Here is a 22,551-nt window from a genome sequence, read left to right as displayed (position 1 = left end):
CTCAGAATGTAGCATCAAGGGGATACAAAACATTATGAGTAACACCTAGCCTCTGCATAACTAAGATGCACACAGCCAAATCCAAAAGTCTGACAAAAAACAAGAAATATAAACCGACATATCGGCAACAGTAAAGTCCTATAGACCGACACTATGCCTATGTCGAAGGTGGTGGTGGATCGATTCGGAGGTTATGCTGCCACCCATGTTGGGAAAAAACCTCCGTAGCCACCTGCTCCAACCGCGTACACACCGCCTTGAACAACGATTGGTGCTCCAATCGTTGTAGTATAGACCACGTATGAAGCGAGTGCGTACAACAGAAAATAACCTGCAGAGGAGAAGCATTTTTCCATTAAAAACCAAATCGTTTCTACATAGCCAGAGCGACCAAATTAAGGCGTACGCTCCCACCCTTATAAGCGCTTTAAACCTATTTGGAATACCGTCCAACCAGTGACCAAATATATTGGCAACACTTGTGGGCGATTTGACGCTATTTGGATGATTGACCACGTAGAACGTGCAAACTTGCATTGGAAAAAGAGGTGTTTGATTGTCTCGTCATGAGTACAAAAACAACACTTCTTACTCCCTGGCCAGTTGCGTCGTGCGAGGTTGTCTTTGGTCAACACAACTCCTTTACGAAGATACCACATGAAAATTTTCACTTTTAGTGGAATCTTGGACTTCCAAATTTTCTTGTTATTACTCACTGGTACCTCAGAATGTGTGAGCGCACGGTACATAGAGTCTACTGTAAAAGACCCTGATGTAGTAAGGTTCCAGCGAAACACATCCCGGCCTTGTGTCAAGTTAATCGAATCCAACCGGGACAAAAGATTATGCCATGACAGAAGTCTGGGGCCAATCAAATCCCTCCTAAACTAAATGTTCGGCGGGGATGAACTGAGCACGTGCGCAATAGTGTTGTTCTTATCGCGAGCAATGTTATATAAGGCTGGATATTGTTCTCTGAGACTGGCATTGCCTAGCCAGATGTCTTCCCAGAATCGAATCTCCGATCCGTCTTTTATCGCGAAAGACCCAAAGCGAAAGAGATGTTTCTTTGCCGCCATTAGGCCAGCCCAGAAGTGCGAGTCACCAGGTTTCCAATATGCCTGGGACACCACCTTTTGGCCTAGATACTTGTTGCGCAACATGGTTTGCCAAACACCATCCTCGGTAAGAAGTTTGAACAACCATTTACTGAGCAAGGCCTCATTCTTGACCTATAGGTCATGAATTCCAAGGCCGCCTTGGTCTTTTGGCCTACAAACCATGCTTCATTTGGCCAACCGATATTTTTTCTTTTCTCCATCTCCTTGCCAAAAAAATCCGGATCTAAAATAATCCAATCTTTGTAGGACCCCTTTTGGGAGTTGGAAGAAAGAAAGCATATAGAGAACCATATTTGTGAGAACGGAGTTAATCAAAACCAACCGTCCTCCAACTAAGAGCAGCTTGCCTTTCCAACTGCTCAATCGTTTCTCTAGACGCTCCTCTACATGTTTCCACTCCGCAATGGTGAGACGCCGATAGTGGATCGGTATTCCCAAATATTTAATCGGGAATTGGCCATGTGCGCAACCAAAGAGGTTAGCATAATCGGCAGCCGCCTCAACGGCTTCTCCAAAGCAGAAAAGTTCACTTTTATGGAAGTTAATTTTGAGACCCGACATTTGCTCAAACGCTGAGAGCAAGAGTTTTAGGTTTCGAGCCTTGTCTAGGTCATGTTCCATAAAAAGAATTGTGTCATCGGCGTATTGCAGAATAGAGAGGCCACCATCCACAAGATGTGGCACTACTCCTTCTATCTGACCGTCCTGCTTAGCACGCTCAATCAGAATAGCCAACATGTCAGCAACAATGTTAAATAACATTGGAGACATGGAGTCACCATGCCGTAGTCTTTTTTTTGTCTGAAAGTAAGAGCCTACATCATCATTGACTTTGATGGCCACACTACCTCCAGTTACAAAATTTTGGATCCACTGACGCCATTTATCGGAGAAACCTTTCATTCTTAGGGCTTGTTGGAGGAAAGACCATTTGACCTTGTCATAGGCTTTTTCAAAGTCAATTTTGAATACTACTCCACTCATGTTTTTCCGGTGCATCTCGTGAACGGTCTCATGCAAAATTACTACGCCATCGAGTATATTCCTTCCTTGCATGAACGCCGTTTGAGATGGCCGAACAACATGATCAGCTACCGAGTTTAACCTATTTGTGGCCATTTTGGTGAAAATTTTGAAGCTAACATTAAGGAGGCATATGGGTCTGAACTGTTGGATCCATTCGGCCTCCTTAATCTTGGGCAACAAGACAATCTCGCCAAAATTAAGTCTAAATAGGTCTAGTCAGTCGGCATGAAGACAATTGAACAAATTCAAAAGGTCGATCTTGATGATATCCCAAAAATTCTGATAGAATTCTGCGGGGAAACCATCTGGCCCTGGAGCTTTGTTATGTTCCATTTGGAACACCGCCGCTCTCACCTCCTCTTCCGAGAATGGTGCCGTTAGGATATCATTTTCTTCTGCCGTGACTTGTGGAATATCATCCGTTCGGGTCTCGTCAAGGGTGAATTTCCCTTCAACTGACGCTCCAAACAGAGATTTGTAGTATTTGGTGATATACTTCTTGAGCTCCTCATGTCCTTCGATCCGCCCCTCATCTTGTTGGAGACTGTAAATGCATTTTTTCTTATGCCGCTCATTGGCGATCAATTGGAAGTATTTTGTATTACTATCACCCATCAAGATGAAGTCAGCTTTGGATCTCTGGTAGTATTTGATCTCCTCTTCTCGCAAAAGACGTGCAACCTTCTCGTTAGATTGATTTTTCAGCTCAATCTCATGTTGAGATAAGGTGCGCGTCTCTGCAATTTTGTCGAGGTCGTCAATAATGGTAGAGAGTCTTTATTTTTCTTTTTTATATATCCCGTTGATGTGTTTCGCCCATCCAGTGAGGTGTTTCCTCATGGCCCTTATTTTAAAGTTCCATCTCTGAATAGGCGTACGACCAACAGCGGGCTTCTCCCAAACATTCTTAATTATGTCTATAAATCCATCCCGATGCAGCCATCCCAATTCAAATTTGAAAGGGCGACGGACGTTTGGCTTCGTAGTGTTAGAATCCAGAATTATGGGTGCATGATCCACCAACCTTCATTGGAAAGATTGGATCTTACATCACTCGCCACTTCACATTGGTTTTGGTAGTAACAGCTCCTTCCTTGCCAAAACTATCTATAAACAGTTGCAGAGCCTGAGAGAGATTTCTCACTGTTTCATTGGTAATGGACAGTCCACCTTCTTTTGGTTAGATCGTTGGCTTCTGCCTGAGCCTCTAGCTATCATTTACCCGGCTCTCTTCTCCCACCACACCAAACAAAATGCCCTAGTAGCTAACATTTTAAAGGAAGGGATCGAGCTTGCTCTTCGTACTCGACTAACCAATACTGCGGTCGCAGAACTTGCCTCTCCCAACTCTTTGTTGCAGGATGTGTCTACCTCACAGGAACCGGACACTAGGAGGCTGCTGAATGGTGAAAATTTTACCACGCGAGGCGCATACGCAGCCCTATCCACCCAGCTCAAAGACCAAGTCCTTGCCTTGGTTTGGGACTCAAGGGTGCCGAAGAGAGTGATGATCTTCGGTTGGTTATTTTACTTGGATCGCCTGAACACCAAGAAGAACCTGCGCAAGAAGCACATCTTAAGCTCCAACACTTGTCCTCGTTGTAACATCGCGGTGGAGGATCGTGACCACCTCTTCTTCACCTGTCCGGCGGCTCGCAGGGTATGGCGTGCTACCGGTATTCAACCTCAGTTCTCCCCGATCGCTGAGTTCTTCACCTCCGCCTGGCCGCCTGCTCTGCCGTCCACAATCCGCCCCTTCTTGCTACTTCTCATTCTCTGGAAAATCTGGGATGCTAGGAACAAAAAAGTTTTCTAGAATCTCGAGATTGATGCGAGAAGTACGATCAAAGCGATCCTAGATGACCATATTCTTTGGTCTCACCGTCTCAGGACGACATTACTTAAGGATCACGCCGGGCTGTGCCGTGATTTCCTCTCCTCTCGCTCTGCGGGAGTTCTGTAAACATTTCACCTCTTTTTGAAATATATTCAGGTGGGGAGCCTTCCCCCCCCCCCCCCCCCCCCCCCCCCGTTGACCATTTCAAAAAAAAAGAACATAGATAGGGGACATGTTTTTATTTTTGAAATAACCGACAAACTAATCGTTAACCAATCAGCATTTGTCATTGCCATGGTAACTGCTAATAATCTTTAGTGATTGCAGTACCTAAATATTGTGAAAGAGCAAAAGACATCCTCAGGACACCGACCTAAATTTGCAAGTACCTCATGTCATCACTTCTAGACCATTAATCAAGGTCAATATGCATCTAGCAACGAGAATCACAAGGCACAATTCATAGGTGCACAAAATCTACAGTACCATCTGCTCCACACTGGTTTCAGCATTCAGAGAATTATGACTGCTGTTTTAATCAATCCCGACTTATAACAAGCAGGCGTGAATTAAAATCAAGTTCACAACAAAGTAAATACCTCTGGAATGTCCGCACGGATAACAGAGATGAACTTTGAGAAGCGCAGCCGATGCAGGACATTATCGAAGATGGCCAGGTAGAGCGTCACCATCCTATTGCCTACAATCACAGAAAAATGGAGTCACGGACTAGGAGGGCATCAAATCAAATAAAATACTCAAGGATTTGCATATGGGCTTGCCTCTCGTCGATGAGAAGGCCTGAACGCAATTGTGCTGGATGAGGACAAGGAGAGAGTTCTTCACTTGGCCTGGCGGGAGCTTGAGACGGCGGACAATCTCTGGCAGCTGCAGCGCTCCGTGACGGAGGAGGCAGTCGCACACTTTCTGCGAGAGGGATCGGGTGGCGGGAGTTAGGGCATCACACGCACGCATGAGCTGACACACTAGGGTAGGAGGTGGAGAGAGATTTTACAGCTACGAGGGGGCCGAAGTGGTCGGATTTGAGGCCCATGGCGAGGACGATGCCGTGCTGCCACACCATGGCCTCCGGCGGAACCTGAGCAAAAAATGTATGAATAAACAAGAAATCAACAATTCCTCTTGTGTGCACACTAGCACAATCTGAGCCAAAATACAGAAAGGCTTGCAGCATGGCATGCCACGAAAGGTGGAACCTGAAGATCAATCAGCTAACATGCAAAAGGAGAAACAATCACTTGAAATGGTATTATTTTAGGTCTGACTGTTAAAATCAACAACACAGCGTAACAGTACACTATATTCCCAATCATAAACAAGATTTGGGACATCTACCATGCCAACAATACAACTACTCATGTGTTAAGCAATTTCGGCCAGTATAACCAAGACAATTAGACAAAGCTCCTGCTCTCTCAAATTGCATGTTACTGCTAGTCTGCTACTAAGATTTGATTTCATGTCAAGACGGTGCAGATAAAACAACTTAATCTTTTCCTTCTTATATATTGTCAGTTATTGCATTTTTTTTTGACGCTGCGACGGCGGGCTTACGCCGGCCTGAACGAATATATTAAACCAACGTGAAACTTACAACCGGGTGAAGAGGAGGTATGGAGGTGAGGGAGGGAGGAGGTGAAAAAAGAAAAGTTACATTCTCCCAGCTAAAAGCAACAACATTGAGCTCCACTCTAAAAGAAGAGACTTCTTTAGCTCGGCGGGGCATCTATAAGACCATAACATTAGATCGTCCGCGTAGACGCAGAGTAGCGTGTACGCATCCTGTACTTCAGCTCTGAACACTTTAGCATTTCGTCGCTTCCAGATATTCCACAGGATAGCAATGATCACCGTAGACCGGATTTTGTCGTTCCTCAATGAGCCCCAGCAGGTTGTAATGGAGTTTGGCGTAGTATGGCACAGGATAGCATTTCGTCATTGCATGTTTTCACCGCTAAGATGTTTAAACCAGAACATTTGCTCATCTGAAAAAAGAATACAAACTACAATTTGTAAACATTCGTTCCTACAAGCATTATCACAAACACCTATCAAACAAAAATCCTTGCACATGTAAACTTTTTTTTGTAGGGTACGTAAACTTGAACATGCACTGGAAAAATCATGCAGCAAGCATTCATCAAGAAATAGTCATCATTATATTCTCACAATATGCAATGTACCGCACGTGCTCATCGAATACAGAAAATCAGGAAAGAAATTGAACAAACAGAGGGTGCAAGAGGAAGGAGGGAGGACGAAGGAGTGGTGGCTACCTGCATATGGACCGGTGGCCGCCGTAGCTCCGGGCTGGAGCGGCTGCTCGACGGAGGGTGGAGCTGATGGGTTCCTATACCGGCGGCGTGGCGGCGGCGGCTTCGGCCGGCGGCGGCTTAGGCCTTGTATAATGGAAGGTGCTTAGAAAAATAAATCAGGCTTTCCTTAAGCACTGGTGCTTATTTATACATGGTAGACGTTTAACTAAGCGTCTGTCCTATAAAAATAGGCACCGGTGATTCAGAAAAACTCGGTTTATTTTTCTAAGCACCTCCCATTGTACAAGACCTTAGGAACTGTCGTGCTCGGGAAGGAGACCTCTCTGGTCGTTCGCTCGGTTGAGGGAATAGTGCTGCAATTAATAATTAAGAAACAAATAAGACCGCTCTCAGCCGTCAGATCTCACGCACGTACACGTACACATACGTTCCGGATCGATCGCCCGAACCGCCTTCAGTCAGTTATATTAGTTTTTTTATGATGGAATTCAGTCAGTTATCTTTCTTTTAGAGAGAAAAAATTCAGCCACTTATCTTCACGGCGTAATTTTACACTTGCCATTGCCAGCCAGTCCAGCGTAATTTTACACTTGCCACCCAGTCCAACATAATAGGGTTGCTGGCTTGCTGCTCTGTTTTTTCTTTTCATCGAGCATTAGGCCAAACTTTATTGATTAACCGAAAGGTGTAAAAGGATGCAGAAAGGGCCGTGCGGAGCAACCATGGCGATTGTGGCCTAAAGAAGAAGAAAACTTTGCTAAAAAAAACAGGCTTACAATCACACGAGTTAGACAGCAGCTCGGCACCCGACATTACTATGGGCCATGGCCGCCTTGAAAATCTTGCCTCTGCACAGGTTACTAGTTTCTGCATACAAACTTTGGGAACAGGATGCCGAAGAAAACGAGGTAGTACAGCCATTGAGCCTCCCATCTGCGCAGCGAGCTTCCGCTGCCGTCTCCATCACGTTGCGTAGCCAACTCGCTGCCGTCGCCCCGACCTTCTCGTCCCCGGCCTCTCATGAGGTGCTTTTCTTTCTAGTTCCAGGGCACAACACAAGCGACTTATGTTCGTCAGGTCACTTTTCCAATCTCACTCAGTAACCAACAAATATTGGATCCTTAACAGCGGAGCAGACACAGACATGCATAGACCGATAAAATGCAGGAAACCAAAGCTTGTGCTTTCATTCTGCACACAAGAATCACAAGCCAAACTTAAATATCTTTAAGCAACCCCAACCTTCTACTCTACTCTACTCCAACTTGGAGGCGCCCAATCTTCGCTCTAATCTTCTCAATAGCCTGCATTTCATTTCATCATGTACCTAATAAAATCAAAAAAGAACATGTGAACTTATTGCTCCGACTGCATATCATGATATATATCCTACGAAAACACATGACAGTGCTAACTTCACGTGCATATATAGTAGGCACGAATCAAAGCCAGTTCAAATGACAAAATGTTAGACAATCAACTCGTACCTGCATCCTGAACGCCCTCAGTATTAGAACAATAGTATCTCGTGATCTGCAAAATCCAAAGAACCAACACTTAGGCCCCGCTTGGAATGGGGGTAGATTTATACACCTGTATTACTTTTACAAGTGTATATCACCAGCTATCTGTTATTTCCAACCGGAAAAGAAAACGACTGATTGAGGTCTGTATCTTTTACAGGTGTAAAAGCGTGGAAAACAACAATTCAATCAGGCCCTTAGTACCTATGTCCCCATACAATTCTTACGTTCTAAAATATAAATACAGCAGAGACACAAACAATGATGATATTAAACTGAAAAGTGTTATTTGTCGAGCCTTCGGCAGACCATCGAATTCAGATTATGTAATGAAATACTCCCTCCATCCCATAATATAAGAACGTTTTTCAAGCTAACATAGCTTAAAAAATGATCTTATATTGTGGGACGGAGGGAGTAGTACATAGTTTCAAACTCACTGGGAATTTTCTGCAGGCTTGAGACTATACTCATCACCATCAGCAGACTGAAGTGAAAATTCAGTAGGACGCCCACATGGGATACTGATCTGAAAACATAGACCAAGATTAGTTGTCTTCTTCATTTTGTGAGGAATGCTAGATTAGTTGCCTTCTTCATTTTGTGAGGAATGCTAGATTAGTTCCCTTCTTCATTTTGTGAGGAATGCTAGATTAGTTGTCATCTGTGCATGCACAACAAGACAATGCAATGCTCAGTTCAACATTTGAGAACCCAAAAGTAAATAATGCATGAAGCAAAACTAACAATTACTATCCCCGGTCAGGAAAGAAGTGCTATTTTTACTTGAATTCCTGCAAACTTGACAAGTCATTTTATTAAATTCACAAAACCTACTAAATTATACCATTATGAAAGTACTTTATGTGAAAATATGTTACTAATATAAATTCCACGGCGCCAATCTATGCTCCCTGTCCCTCCATTCCAAATTAACTTGACTTCTACTCCCTCCGTCCCAAAATAAGTGTCTTAACCTTAGTACAACTTTATACTAAAGTTAGTACAAAGTTCAGACACTTATTTTGGGACAGAGGGAGTAGCTTTCAAGGCTAGAGAAAATATATCAACATCTAGAACACCAAATTAGTTTCATTAGATTCATCATAAAATATATTTTTCATACTATACATATGATGTTGTAGATATTAACAAATTTTTATATAGGCTTGGTAAAAAGATTGAGCCAAAACAAAGCAAGACCTTCAACTAATTTGGAACGGAAGGAGTACTTGGCTATTTACAGAGACAACACTATTTTACAAGATTCTATCACGAAGTCACGCTTTACTGTGACTGGACAGAGTATAATCAGAAACAAGAGACAGCCAACTATAGGAAACATACAGCCATGTATTGCTGGAATGTCTCTGTAGCAACAACACCACGCTGTCCGTTGCACTTAATGCTGTAACCTTTCCTCGTTACTGCCAATACAGCAGGTTCCCACGTTTCTAAGACCGGAACCTGCAAAGTTAATGTTTCAAAGATTATGTGACATAAAAAAGAGTGTAGAAAATTCTTTGAGCCTTGGACCGACCGCCGGCAGAAGGACTTCATAAGACACATGGCCAACTGAAAGGGTTTGCTTGATAAGCTCCTTTGTTTCAGGATCTGCACAGATAATGATTCTGTACTCAGTGCATGCATGGTTCTTTAAATATTCTCTTGTTGCACTCAAACAAAACCATTGCAGAATTAACATTATTCGAGAAATTCTTTAGGGGGGGCATGGAGCTGAGATACATCATTAGTTGAAACAAAACATGTGCAATTTGAACAGGAAAGTTCACGACATCTATGCAAGATGCAAATATCATCTCAGCAAGCTCACCGCAAGGAATTTTTCTTTCCTCATTAGCATAAACCTTAACGATGCCCCCCTGCAAAACGAAAGAAAATCTTCAATTAGAGTTAAATATAATGAGCATCCTACTGAAAGTTATAATGGCCAACCCTTTTGTACTATCCAAACAAACAATGTATGGGTGCCGTACTAATTTCTTGATGGATACGGAGATAGTCCTAACCAAAGAAGACCAAGCTAAAACAAAAATTCCAATCGAGAATGGTCAGACGAGAGGATTTACCTTTCTTTCTCGGTCATCTAGTGGCTGGACCTCAACGGCTAGTATAGTGTCCACATCATCCGCGGTAACTAGATATATGGGCTGCCGTGCACCTGCATCAGGGAAGGACAATGTTAATTTGAATTTTCTTACAGTACACCAATATAAAAATAAAAGCCTCCTAGCATCTAGTGGAAATATATATACCTTCTATGAACTTCTGCGATCCATCTTCCAAATGGCGTACCCACTGAATGCATAATTTATTTTCATTTTGCAAACGTGAGAGTTGTACAGGACTCAGAAACACAGGAATTTAGTAGAATGTCAGAATATGTTGAAACACATTTATAAAGCGCACCTCAAATTTGCAGCTTGTGGTCCCGTTGATGGAATACCCACTCACTTGAAGTTCTCTTCCAGGAAAAGCTTCACCGGTGATTCTTAGCCCTTCCACGCCTGGCAGCGGGTCGTCCTCTTCATCTGAGTATTCATTCTCAACCCGCTCTATGTTTTCTGATATGCTCCTAAGAGGGCCCATGAGTGATGGGTTTTCATCATGTACAGCATGATAATCACGTTGATCACTTCCTTGCGCTACAACATCCCTGATAATATTGTTGCTGCAAAAAGAGAAAACAGACCTGGTAAGACAACCAACTTTGTCTATCTCTACAATCTTGATTGTTTGACTACCAAAATCTTTCTGCTAAAAGGTCCCATACATAAATTTAACTGTACCAAAATCTTGACAGAATAGCACGCTTTACCTTGGTGCATCGTGAGCCATGGCCAAACTGGTGTTTCAAAGACATAAAGTTCTCCATTATTTGTAAAAATAGGTGGGCTTAAGCAATAATTCAAAGGCTTTGCTTCACTTTTTCACTCGTAAATGTTTGGAACAAACATGGGTCATCTCCTCTCTCCCCCGACCTCTCTCCCCCGAGGCGGCGGCGCCGCGCCGCCCCCGGGGAGTCCCCGTCCACACCGCCATCAACCCTCCCCCTCCATCGCCTCCCACTACCGCCGCCGTCGCTAAGGACACCGCGGGGCGAAGCCCCTGTGGTGAGGCGGCGGCGGCGGCGCAGTCCTCGGCCGGCGATAACGCGTGGGGGCAGTGGCGTCCATCTCCCTCCTCCTCCAATGGCAGTGCGCAGCGGGTTGGCGGTGGCCAGGATATCTCCGGCGGCCATTTGGCGGATGAGATTTTGGCTCCGATGAGATCTGATCTGAGCTCGAGGGGTTTAGATCAAGATCCACTGCGGCTGCGCCTCGTCTCGACAACGGCAAGAGGAGATCCCCCTGGGTAATCTTCGCGGCACGAGGACGTCCGGGTCTCTTGGCCCAGGCATTGGTGACTGCCTTCTCCACCGAAGGCGGTTGGCCAGGCTGGTAGTGACGGATCTTGGATCCCATTATTAGCATCGGCGGCAAGTTGGGGAGACATAGTCGCCGGTGAGAACCGAGACGACTCCGGTCATGGCGGGCGATGGCGGCGTCTATGTCGTTACCTTGATGAAGGCATCGTCAAGCAACTATCGGCAACCCGCTCGTGCCGCCCCGGGAGAAATCCTAAGATCACCGGATCGGACGATGGTGGCGCTGCGGTGTCATGTTCCCTATTGGGGGGCATCGTTTGTGGAGCGGCGCCGGATGGAAGAGGCGTGAGGTGGTGTGGCATGCCTTCTCTCGCGTCGATGACGACGGGTCGACTCGGCGGCATGGAGAAGCGGGGTCTCGGCGATGGGCGTGTGATGATGGACGAGCGCAGGATGGTTGCGTTGTCTGGCGTCGTGGTGGCGTCGACGGCAGCTAGACCGGGTAAGGTAGATGCAGCAGTACATCACTGAAGATGGATTGGTGGCAGGTGGCTGCGGCGGCCTCATACCCGGCAGCCACCTCCATTTTATTTTTTAAGTAATTTTAGAATGCATGCGGTCGGTCATTCTTTTTTCATGTATAACTTTGACCCTTAATCTGCACACACAAATTTGGAGTGGGCAAATGCAATAACTAGATTAGCCACAAAGCTACTCTCATGCCATTGCATCATTAGGATTTTTTACAGACATGTAGTAAGACATAGTAATGATCAATATGCATGTGTGCATCATTATGATGCAGAGGCGGGGGACTGATCCTCCTTTTCCAAAAAAAAAGACAAGAACAAGCAAAAAGGATTGAAGTTGTAGAAAATAAAGTTGGATATTTACTAGGTGGTTAAAGGAAACATAAAACTGGTGTTGCAACAGAAATTTGGAATATGAAATACGTTCATGTTTATGAACAAAATACACTAATATGTTAGGAAAGGGTACTTTGCAATGTAAGACTATCATAATATTTGCAAAAATGACAGTTGATCTGTTTGATGAAGTGAAAATATCATTACTTACTTGATTAGTAAACTCTTGGTGTGTCATTTCAGCCCTTCTGGTGGGGCCTCTAGGTCCCGTAATTATCTTTGTCACTACAACACCCAGACTGAATATGTCCAGCTTTTTTGAGACTACGTGTTCAAATAAATATTCTGGAGGAACACGATTCAGAATAAAGACAAGCAGCCTGCAGCTCTCCAGGGCTAAACCTCATCAATGATAGACTCAAACAACATGTCAGGAAAGAAAACACAGATGAAGTTGATCGAGGTCACGAGGAGACACTAGAGGATGGCTCTCGCGTGCGCAGGCTCTGGCGATGCCCTGGTCGCCTCGGCGGCGACGCCGCTGCCGCCCTCGCCCCTGGTCTCGCCCGCGGACAGCCCGCCGGCGCCCCCCTCGCCCGATTCCCCGCCGTCTCCTCCGACTGTTTCTCCACACGAGTTCTGGGCGGACCTCGCCGAAGCTGCCGATGTGGCTGCGGGCCGCCCCATCGCCTGCCGCGACCGCATCCCGCCCCGCGCTCCGGTCCGGCCGCCTTCATCCGTCCCTGCCGGCAGCCCGACTCCCAGGGGTGGGAGTTCGGCCTCCCGCGGGACCGATCGGCGCCACCGGCGGCCGTCGGGCGCGCTGCCATCTCCTGGGTCGAAAGGGGACGCCTTGGGGTCTCGGGCCCCTCCCCGGCGGCGCCATGCCGACGGCTGGGGCGTCGCCAGCCGCGCCGACCGCGGTGCTGCGCTCGACTCTTGGCGGTCCCCGCGTTGGCGGCATCCGCCTCTGCTCCGGCCGGCCAGTCGCCGGCGGCGGCGCTCGCGCTTTCGGGCATCCTTGTTCGGAGAGCCCCCTTTCGCCCGTTCATTTCCTCCTTCGGGGCTGCTCCCTCCCTGTCTCCGGCCGGCCGGCGTGCCGTGCCCTGGCCGCGCCGCCCCCGTCCTGCCCCGACGGCGACCTCCGCGGCGGCGCCTGGGGAAACCCTCGTGCCCCGGTTGGTTGCCCCAGGCCGGTCGTTTCGGGCTGCGCTGCTGCTGGGCCTCCCTAGGGCCCAACCAGTCGAGCCTTCCCCCAGGCTGTCGGCTGCTGGACCCCCAGGTGGGATGCGGGCCGCCGACCGCTGCGTGGGCCGGCCGTCCAGCCCGGCCGCGCGTGGTGTGGCCCAGCAGCGCCCCCCGGCGCGGTCTGACCCGTCCCGGCGCTCGATTTGGCCCCCTGTAGGGTTTCCCCGTGCCCCCCGTGCCTCGCCCCTCGCTCCCCATCCCGCCGCCACGCAGGCCGCCTCCCTTGTCCCCTCCGGCCGCCGCGCCCCCTCGCCCCCTCTCCTCCGCCGGCCATGCCCCGGGACTGGGGCGATGCCGAGCCCCGCCCCAAGCGGCGTGTGGATGACCGCCGGGATCCTCCGCGCTCCTCCCCCGACGGCCTCCGGCGGGAGGCTGACCTCCGGAGCCAGCTCACCTCCCGCCCGGCTCGCCGTTCCCCTGCTCGTGACTCCCGCGACCCCCGCCGCTCCCCTCCCCGCCAATCACGCCGCTCCCCGGCGCGGGATGACCGCCGTTCACACTCGCCAGCCCGCCGAGATCCGCCTCGCGAGGACTCCCGGGACCGGGCCAACTCGCCTGCCCGGCGCTCCCCTGCCCGAGGCCGGTCACCGACCCGGCGCTCGCCGGCCCGTGACGGCCGTGGCTCCCGCCGACCTTCCCCTCCGCGTCAGGCTCCTCCCGCCTCCGGGTCCACCGCCCCTGAGAACCGGCATTACCAGCCCCCGCGCGCCCAAGCCGCTTTTCCGCCATCTAACGGTGGCAACGGGAACCGTGGGCGCCCGGGCGCTAAGAAGAAGAAGAAGGGGCCGCCTTGCCCTCCACCTGCCGCCTCCTCCGCCGCCGTGGTGACCCCGGCCTCGGGTGCCGTCGCCGCCCCCGAGGGTCCGTCGTGCTTCAACTGCGTCCTGCCCGGCCACTTCCAGGTGGCTTGCCCCAACCCACCGACCTGCTACCTCTGCAAGGAAGCCGGGCACCCTGCGGTTCTCTGTCCGGAGCGCCCGGTCACGGAGGAGATCATGATGTACGGCCACGGCATCGAGGACATGGGCTTCTTCCACATTGAGGTGCCGGAGCTTCCGCCTCCCTCACCCTCGCTCCTGGCCCTTGTGACGGTCGTGGGGAAGGGCGTCGCCACTCCGGAGCTGATCGAGGCCAAGCTCAACCACCTCTGCCGATGCAAGTGGGATTGGCAGGTGACCTCCACCGCGCCCAACGCCTTCTCGGTGATCTTCCCCGACGCCCTGAGCATGGGCCTCTGCACCCGTAGCGACAGCATCACCTTGGCCCTCAACGGGATTGTGGTGAACATCTCCGAGCCGAGGTGGGATCCCAAGGCCGTGGCGGTCCTCGACACTGCTTGGATCCTCATCGCCGGCCTCCCAGACGTGGCCCGGTCTGAGCGGGTCATTCGCAGTATGTCCAAGATCCTGGGCAAGGTGGTGGTGGTCGACGAGCTCTCTCTGCGCAAGGAGGAGGAGGTCCGGGTCAAGGTGAAATGCCTGGACGCCTCCAAGCTCCACACCACGCTTCGGGTCTTCTTCAACGACGACGGATACGACCTCACCATTTGCCCCGAGCCGCCGAACCACATCTGCCGCCCCCGCCTCTTCGCCGACAGCCTCCAGGGGATGGGCCCGCGGATGCCGATGGCTCCCACCACCGGCGCCCCCGCCACTCCCGCTTCGACGACCACGAGGAGGACGATGACATCTCTGAGCGCTCCCGCTCCCCGTCTCGTGAGCCCGCCAACCCCCCCTCGGGTCGCGGCGGCTCCGGTCAGGGCCGCACCCCAGTGTCTGCCGCTGACCTCGCGGTGGCTCTTCAGCTGGCCGCACCCCCAGTGGCGCCCTCTCCCCCTGCCTCGGAGTCGGCCAGTGACATCTCGAGTGTTGGTCTGCTCGCCGTGCCCCCCTCGTCGCCCCGTTCTCCGTCCGCCGACTCCGCTCGCCGCTCCTCTCCATCGAATCCGGAACCACCGTCCCCCCGGCCCCGACCCCTCCGGTCCTCACGGGTGGTGACGGTGGGACCCCTCCCCTCGGAGAGCCCTCTCCGGTGCTCCCGCCTGTGGGGGATGCGTCTGGTGACACCCTGGTGCTTGTCGCCCCGCTTCCCCCGCTGGTGGCCCCCGATGCCCACCCCACTTCCCCTACCTCCCCGGCTTCGGCGGTGGCCGTGGTCATCACCACTCCGGTCTCCGCGATCCCTCCCCATACGGTGGCGTACACCAGGCGGCCCCGCTCCTCCTCGACGCCGGTGATGGCGTCTCACCGCAGCGCCCGCCTCGATGCGTCCCGCCCGGCCGATGCCTCGGTTCCGTCCATCGCCGAGCGTGCTGAGATCCGGGCGGCTTCCTGGAACCTCGAGTCAGGTGTGGATTCTGTCCTCCCCAGTTCTTCCTGTTGTTCCTTTTCCGCGCTTGAGGCCGTTCCTCTTGGACACCTTGCCAAGGTGGCCACTGACTCGGCCATCGTTTTCAGGGGGGAAGTGGGTCCCCCCTTAGAGTAGATCGCGGCCATTAGGGCTCGCAAGATCCTGGATGGTAAGCTGGCTGAGACTCGGGCTCGCCTGCGTAGGACCCTTGAGGACCAGGCTGCCCGTACCGCTGTCCAGGCCCCTCCGGTGGTCGACGGGGCTATTCGTGGGCGCACTCGGTCCCGCATTGCTGCTCTCCGCGCCCAAAGCGCATCTCGTGTTCTAGGGTCAAGCAGCCCCCCGATGGGGGCTTAGATGCGGGCCCTTTTTTGGAATATCCGCGGCTTCGGTCATGATGGCCGACGCCGCCAACTAGTCGAATACGTGCGTGACAAACACATTGACATCATTGCGATCCATGAAACCTTGTGTACTGAGTTCTCCCTCCATGAGCTTGACTGCATCAACTCTCACCTCTTCGCCTGGCATTGGCTCCCTTCTAGTGGGACCACGGGCCACTCCGGTGGCATCCTTTTAGGGGTTAAGGATGCCACCTTCGAGGTGGGCGGCATGGACCGGGGCAAATTCTTCGTTTGCATGGAGATTCTTGAGCGAGCTCTGAACTTCAAATGGGAGGTCGTGATTGTCTATGGTCCGGCGGATCACCGCCGTTCCCCGACCTTCCTTGCGGAGCTCCACCAAAAGATCTCCGCCTCCCTCCTCCCAGTAGTTGTGGGCGGAGATTTTAACCTCATCCGTTCTCTGGACGAGAAGAATAATGATAGGATTAACCTCCCCCGGATGCAGTTGTTCAATGACTGGATCGCGGAGCTCGGCCTCCGGGAGATCGAGCGGATGGGGGCGCGATTCACCTGGACTGACCGCCAGGCCGACCCGATGCGATCCGTCTTGGATCGTGTCCTAGTTTCCCCGGAGTGGGAATTGAGGTGCCCCCTGACCTCGCTCCGGGCGATTACCCGGATTGGGTCTAACCACGTCCCTCTCCTCCTATTCTTTGCGGACGAGCGCCCCCCCTCCCGCCGCGGTTTAGGTTTGAGTCCTTTTGGCTCAACCAGGCCGGCTTTCGGGATGCGGTCTCTGCTCGTTGGACTCTTGCTCGCGCCTCTCCCCGTCGCTCCATGTCCGCCGTTGACTCGTGGCACTTCTGCGCCAAGCTTGCCCGCCAATTCATGAAGGGCTGGGGCGCTAACCTTGGCCGTGACCTCCGCGAGCGTAAAAGATCTCTCCTGTTGGCTATTCAGGCTCTAGACGCCCGGGCCGACTCCTCCGGGCTCTCCCCGGATGAGTGGATGCTGAGATATGATCTTGAGGATCAACTCTCCTCCATCTACACAGATGAGGAGGCATATTGGAGGTTGCGTGGTACCCAAAGATGGGTGCTCCGCGGCGATGCGAACACTGCATATTTCCAGGCGATTGCGAATGGCCGACGCCGGAGAAATTCCATCCACTGCTTGTGGGAGGGTGACGCCCCCCTTGTCCGCCCCGCGGCCATTCGGGCTCATGTAGACGGCTTCTACAAAGCCCTCTTTACCCCCACCCCTCGGGGTGGGGCTAGTCTCGCCCCCGACACTTGGACGGGGGTGGAGTTGGTTTCCGACGAGGCCAACACGGCCCTTGTTGCCCCCTTCGCCGAAGAAGAGGTACTCGCGGCCATTAAAGGAATGAACCCCTCCTCGGCCCCGGGTCCGGATGGCTTGCCCGTTACGTTCTTTAAAACGTTCTGGCAGACAGTCAAACCTGAGGTCATGGCCCTCTTCGAGGAGTTCTATTCGGGCTCTATGGACCTTGGTCGCCTCAATTATGGGATCATTACCCTCATCCCAAAGGTTCCGGGCGCCTCTGATATTCGCCAGTTCCGTCCCATCACCGTGATTAACGTGATATTCCGGATCCTGGCCAAAGGGTACGCCAATAGGGTGACCCTGCTTGCTAACTCGATCACTCACCCGAACCAATCGGCCTTCATCCAAGGCCGGTTTATTTTAGATGGCGTGTTGGTCTTCCATGAAGTCCTTCATGAAGTTCGGGTGAAACAACATCGCGATGTCTTCCTGAAGCTGGACTTTCATAAAGCTTATGATACTGTGCACTGGCCTTTCCTTCGGGAAGTGCTGCTGCGTAAGGGCTTTGACGACCGCTGGGTGACTCGCGTGATTCCATTAGTCTCCTGTGGGCGGACCGCGGTGAACATCAACGGCGAGATTGGGCCATACTTCCCCACTCTCTGTGGGGTGCGTCAGGGGGACCCGTTCTCGCCGTTCCTGTTCAACATGGTGGTCGATGCTCTGGACGCCATCCTGGACAAAGCCAAGGGTGCCAGTCATATTCACGGCATTGTCCCCCACCTAGTCGGAGGGGGAGGGGTCTCCCTTCTTCAATACGCGGATGACACCATAATAATGGTTGAAGGTTCTACTCAGGACGTGGCTAACCTGAAGTTCCTCCTTCTGTGCTTCCAGCAGATGTCGGGCCTAACAATCAACTTCGTAAAGAGCGAAGTGATGGTTCTTGGTTACCCTCCGGTGGAAGCTCAGGCTATCACTGACCGACTTAACTGTCGGCTGGGTTCTTTCCCCACGACCTACCTGGGGATCCCCATTAGTGATTCGCGCCTCACCGTGGCGGACCTCCGCCCCACGGTGACCCGTATGCAACATCGCGTCGAGCCTTGGAAAGGGCACTGGCTATCGAAGGCTGCGCGTGTGATTCTCATCAACTCCTCTCTCGCCAGCCTTCTTTGGTACCTCATGAGCTTTTATAGCCTCCATGAAACGCTGCACACGGAAATTGCCAAGTACCAATCCAGGTTCTACTGGGCTGGCGAGGATGACAGACAGAAGTACCATATGGTCAGTTGGCCGGACATATGTAAACCCAAGGACCAGGGGGGGTCTGGGGATTTTGTCCTCCCGACGCATGAACATCGCCCTCCTGACCCGGTGGCTATGGCGTATTGCTAATGGTGACGGAGGGCTTTGGCTCACCATCATCCGGAACAAGTACCTCCGTGGACAGCCTCTGGCTTTCTGTCAGCGTTCGGGCGGATCCCAGTTTTGGCAGGCCATCATTCAGCTGCTCCCTGTGCTTCGCATTGGCACATCCATCTCGGTTGGGTCTGGGTCCGCGACCCTGTTCTGGTTTGATCGGTGGATCGGCGACACCCCTCTGGCCGCCCGCTTTCCCGAGCTCTTCGCCATTGCTGTTGACCCGCGGGTCTCTGTTGAGACGGCCCTTATTGACTTAGGGCGCCTCGCGTTTCGCCACCCTTTTGGCTCGCCCGAAGTGGCCGCCTGGGATGCCCTCCTCGAGGACATCGCCCTTCTCCCGATGAACGTCACCGACACCCCGGACGCCATCTCTTGGCGCCTAGAATCTTCCAGACGCTTCTCTACTAAGTCCCTATACGCGGCCATCGCGCCTTCGCCCGCCCCCGAGCCCTTCAGTTTGATCTGGGATATCCGCCTGCCACTGAAGATTAGGATCTTCCTTTGGCAATGGATCCGTGGGCGCCTCCCCTCCGGAGTCGAAGTCCTCAAGCGTAACGGACCTGGAGATGGGCTTTGCCCCCTGTGCGGCACGGTGGAGGACGCTAACCACATCTTCTTCGCGTGCTCCACGGCCCAGTTTCTTTGGTCTAGTTTCCGCGAGACGGTTGGTGGACAGTGGTGCAATTCCAATTTCCCCGACCTTCTCGTAGAGATCCATGCCTCCCCCCCCCCTCGCTACCGACATATCCGTTGGCTCTGCGTAGGGGTCCTCGCCTGGACGCTGTGGACTGTCCGCAATAAGCTTGTCATCCAAAAGGTTACTCTCAGACGTGCTACTGACGCCATTTTTAAAATGTGTGGGTACCTGCAGCTTTGGCGGCCGCTTAGCCGCCCTCAGGATCGGGACGTCATCAACACCCTCCTTGCCGACCTTCGATCGCTCGCCTTCCGCCTGGCGCCACCGCTTCCGCCCCCCCCCCCCCCCCGGAGCCCGACTAGTTGCAGTCGTTTATTTCTGTTCTAGGGCTTATTGAGCTGTGCCCTCAGCATTAACCCTTATGGATCATGTGTTCTATATGCACTTGGTGTGTGTGTGTGTGTGTGTTTGAACCTCTGTGGATTGTTGGCTTGGGCATGTGCTTTATAATATAAAGCGGGGCGAAAGCCTTTTTCGGTAATAAATATTCTCGCGGCAAGTATCCACTGAGCATGGCAGCATAAATATTAAACGTACAATGTATATAATTAGAATATTCTGCTTCACTACGAAACAACTTATTTGCAGGAGAAATTTGATCACTCACATTGTTCCCGCAAGACTTTGAGTGATCATCGATTGTTCTCCATCGTAGAGCTTAGACAAGCCAAAATCTGCTAGTTTTGGCATCATATTCTTATCTAGCAGTATATTGTCAGGTTTTAAGTCCATATGGTAAATTGGTTCTTTGAATCCTTCATGAAGGTATTTTAAGCCCTCACATGTCCCTTTGATAATTTCATAACGTGTGTGCCAGTCAAGTCCATCACATTCCTCTACAAATTAAAACAAAAGATTCAATGAAATAGAAATATAGAGAAAGCTTATTTTCTTCAGATGCTAAATACTCCGTATGGTATGCTCGAAGTGGAGAAGTCTTGTACCAGAAATATGCTTTTGAAGGCTCCCATTTCGCATATACTCAAAACAGAGCACTCTGTTTGTTTCTTCAGCGTAAATGGTTTCTTCATTATGCAGCATAGGTTTATGATGTGTTTCGTAGCAATAGCCAACTAACTGTACAATGTTGTGATGATCAAGCCTCATAAGGTTTTCAAACTCACGTTTGAATTGCTCGTCGTCAGTTCCTTGCAGGTTATTATGGAGCAGCTTTACAGCTATCTCTTCCCCACTGGCATGCACCCCCTACTCAAGTCATAAGTCCAGGGTACAGCCTCAATTTCATCTCATAAATCCATATCATTTGAAAAGCAGAAGGAAATAAGTATCTTGTTATCTTAAGTTTTCTGTTGTGTTTTACTTCCTCCGTCCCATAACATAAGAGCGTTTTTGACACTACACTAGTGTCAAAAACGCTCTTATATTGTGAGACAGAGTGAGTAGTTAAAAAGTGTGTCACAAGGTTGCCAGTTGTAATTAAGCAAGTGAGATTGCTTAATGCACTTCATTATTGTATTCAGAGTCGAAAACCAAGCATGTCATGTTATCTTGTAAACTGTTCCATATGCGCCTTGACCAATTTTTCGCTTCTCGGAGAAATTATCTGTGATTTGTTGTAGTACTCGCATAGTTAGACATGCTGCATTTTGTAACTTTCTAGCCATGTTACTGTCTCTGCTGGTACAAATGAAAACCCTTAAGAATGAGTAAATTAGAGAACAGAGTGCACCCATTGAAAAGAGATGATGTCCTAGAAGAGTGCAGTCAAACTTCTATAACTTTGACTATGTCCGTGTAAAAGACTATTGAATTAAAAATATTACTAACAATCATGACTTGGGAATAATATAACTCCCTCTGTAAAGAAATACAAGAGCGTTTAGATCACTAATAGTGAACTTAACGCTCTTATATGTCTTTACAGGGAGAGTATTAGATTTCCCATGTTAAATATTTATCGCATATTATATGGAAAATATTATTCGCATATTAGTAATAGAAACAAATACTAATAATCAGAAGCAACAACCGGATTACTATGATTAATAACAGATTTGCAAGCAGGAATCTGTATGGGAGCAAGTCAGAGAGACATAGCATAGCATACATACACACGTAATTAGGAGATGCGTAGTTCATCATGAAATTTTAAAGTCTCTATGTCCATGTGTATTTTTTTCAGGGTTTTTTAAAACCACAAAAGATGATTTTCGTGCGTGAACAGAAAAACGGGTGTCATGGAGCCTGAGTTCCACCAAAACTTTCCCATAAATAGGAGGATCATATGTATACTAATTCCACGGAAAAAAAGAGAAGAAGTTCAGGTGTATTACGGTATCTGGATCATGAATGAAGTTAGCTAGTCAGGGGATTGCGCAATATCGACCGCAGCCGCAGAGCAAAACATAGAAACACTACGTACTGACCTGGAGATGGGGTTGGAGCTGGAGCTGGAGCCGGCGGAGGGGTGCAGCCCTGCCTGCGGATCTCGATCGGAGGGAGATGCCACTTCCATGGCCGTTGACGGGAGGACGCCCGGGAGGGGAGAAATTAAGACGATGGATGCAGTGGGCGGCTAATCAGTGGAGATGGAACAACGACACCTAACCTTATCGAGGCTTGGAAAAGTGGAGACCTACATGCTCTCCCTTTCAACGTTCAGACTAAGGGGTCTCAAGATCAGTTGGCACACAATGTGGTCGCGCACATTATTGTGCAGTTTGGTAAAAGTGGGCTAATTACTTACTTAGGTGACAAAAAAATGTCTCGTATGGTTCAGTTTTGATAGCACTACTGCATGGTGTCATGACCTTTTTTGTGGAGGCGATTTTTAACGATCCGTCTATACAATTGCAACACCCCTACGCGCGGTTTATTGAGAGCTAGACTAACTCCAATAAGTTGTTAATGATGCTAAAAGCATGATTAACATGAACACGAGGTTCTAATCCCTGTTGACAGTCAAAGACAAGCAAAGGGAAGCTCAAAAAGGAAAGACAAGCAAAAAAATATTACTATATATTAATAGTTCGATTGAGATGAAAAAAAAGAGAGAGGTGAGCTATAAATTACTTTGACAAAAACATCAGACAATTGATTAGGTGGACTCTCATAGTTAAGTACTCCCTCCGTCCCAAAATAAGTGACTCAACTTTGTAATTAAAGTTATTACAAAGTTGAGTCAC

At 50.2% G+C, this 22,551-nt stretch overlaps 1 protein-coding gene and 1 pseudogene across 3 annotated transcripts; one reads left to right on the top strand and one right to left on the bottom strand.

The window, feature by feature from the left end:
• Window positions 1–1,580: 1,580 nt before the first annotated feature.
• On the top strand, window positions 1,581–4,110 carry LOC147990069 (uncharacterized; annotated as a pseudogene).
• Window positions 4,111–7,010: 2,900 nt separating this feature from the next.
• On the bottom strand, window positions 7,011–22,003 carry LOC125547071 (uncharacterized). Of its 3 annotated transcripts, XM_048711097.2 has the most exons (12): window positions 21,793–21,948; window positions 20,350–20,611; window positions 20,013–20,241; window positions 10,235–10,496; window positions 10,081–10,123; window positions 9,895–9,986; window positions 9,639–9,687; window positions 9,345–9,418; window positions 9,152–9,271; window positions 8,245–8,333; window positions 7,769–7,814; window positions 7,011–7,608 (listed from the first exon to the last, which is right to left on the bottom strand). In XM_048711097.2, exons 2-12 carry the CDS (start codon window positions 20,510–20,512, stop codon window positions 7,537–7,539), a joined length of 1,239 nt encoding a protein of 412 aa, XP_048567054.1. In that variant the 5' UTR covers window positions 20,513–20,611; window positions 21,793–21,948; the 3' UTR covers window positions 7,011–7,536. The 3 variants fall into 3 exon arrangements, with proteins under 3 accessions (XP_048567054.1, XP_048567057.1, XP_048567062.1); XM_048711100.2 differs by lacking the exon at window positions 20,350–20,611; XM_048711105.2 differs by lacking the exons at window positions 20,013–20,241; window positions 20,350–20,611 and having other exon boundaries at window positions 21,793–22,003.
• Window positions 22,004–22,551: the final 548 nt, after the last annotated feature.

This window comes from Triticum urartu, chromosome 1A (genome assembly GCF_056163025.1).
Source record: "Triticum urartu cultivar PI428250 chromosome 1A, HENAU_Tu73, whole genome shotgun sequence".
Taxonomy (NCBI): domain Eukaryota; kingdom Viridiplantae; phylum Streptophyta; class Magnoliopsida; order Poales; family Poaceae; genus Triticum; species Triticum urartu.
Note: the sequence above shows the minus strand (reverse complement) of the source record. Positions and strands in the feature narration are given on the sequence as shown.

What these genes read in the sequence shown, in the direction of transcription:
- LOC125547071 (XM_048711097.2), bottom strand. Translation starts at nt 20,512, where the DNA reads ATGAGGCTTGATCATCACAACATTGTACAGTTAGTTGGCTATTGCTAC. An exon ending in ATCGCAGAAGTTCATAGAAG is followed by an intron (nt 9,987 to 10,080) that starts GTATATATATTT and finishes TCCCTGATGCAG; the next exon opens with GTGCACGGCAGCCCATATAT. An exon ending in ATGAAGTCCTTCTGCCGGCG is followed by an intron (nt 9,272 to 9,344) that starts GTCGGTCCAAGG and finishes TTAACTTTGCAG; the next exon opens with GTTCCGGTCTTAGAAACGTG.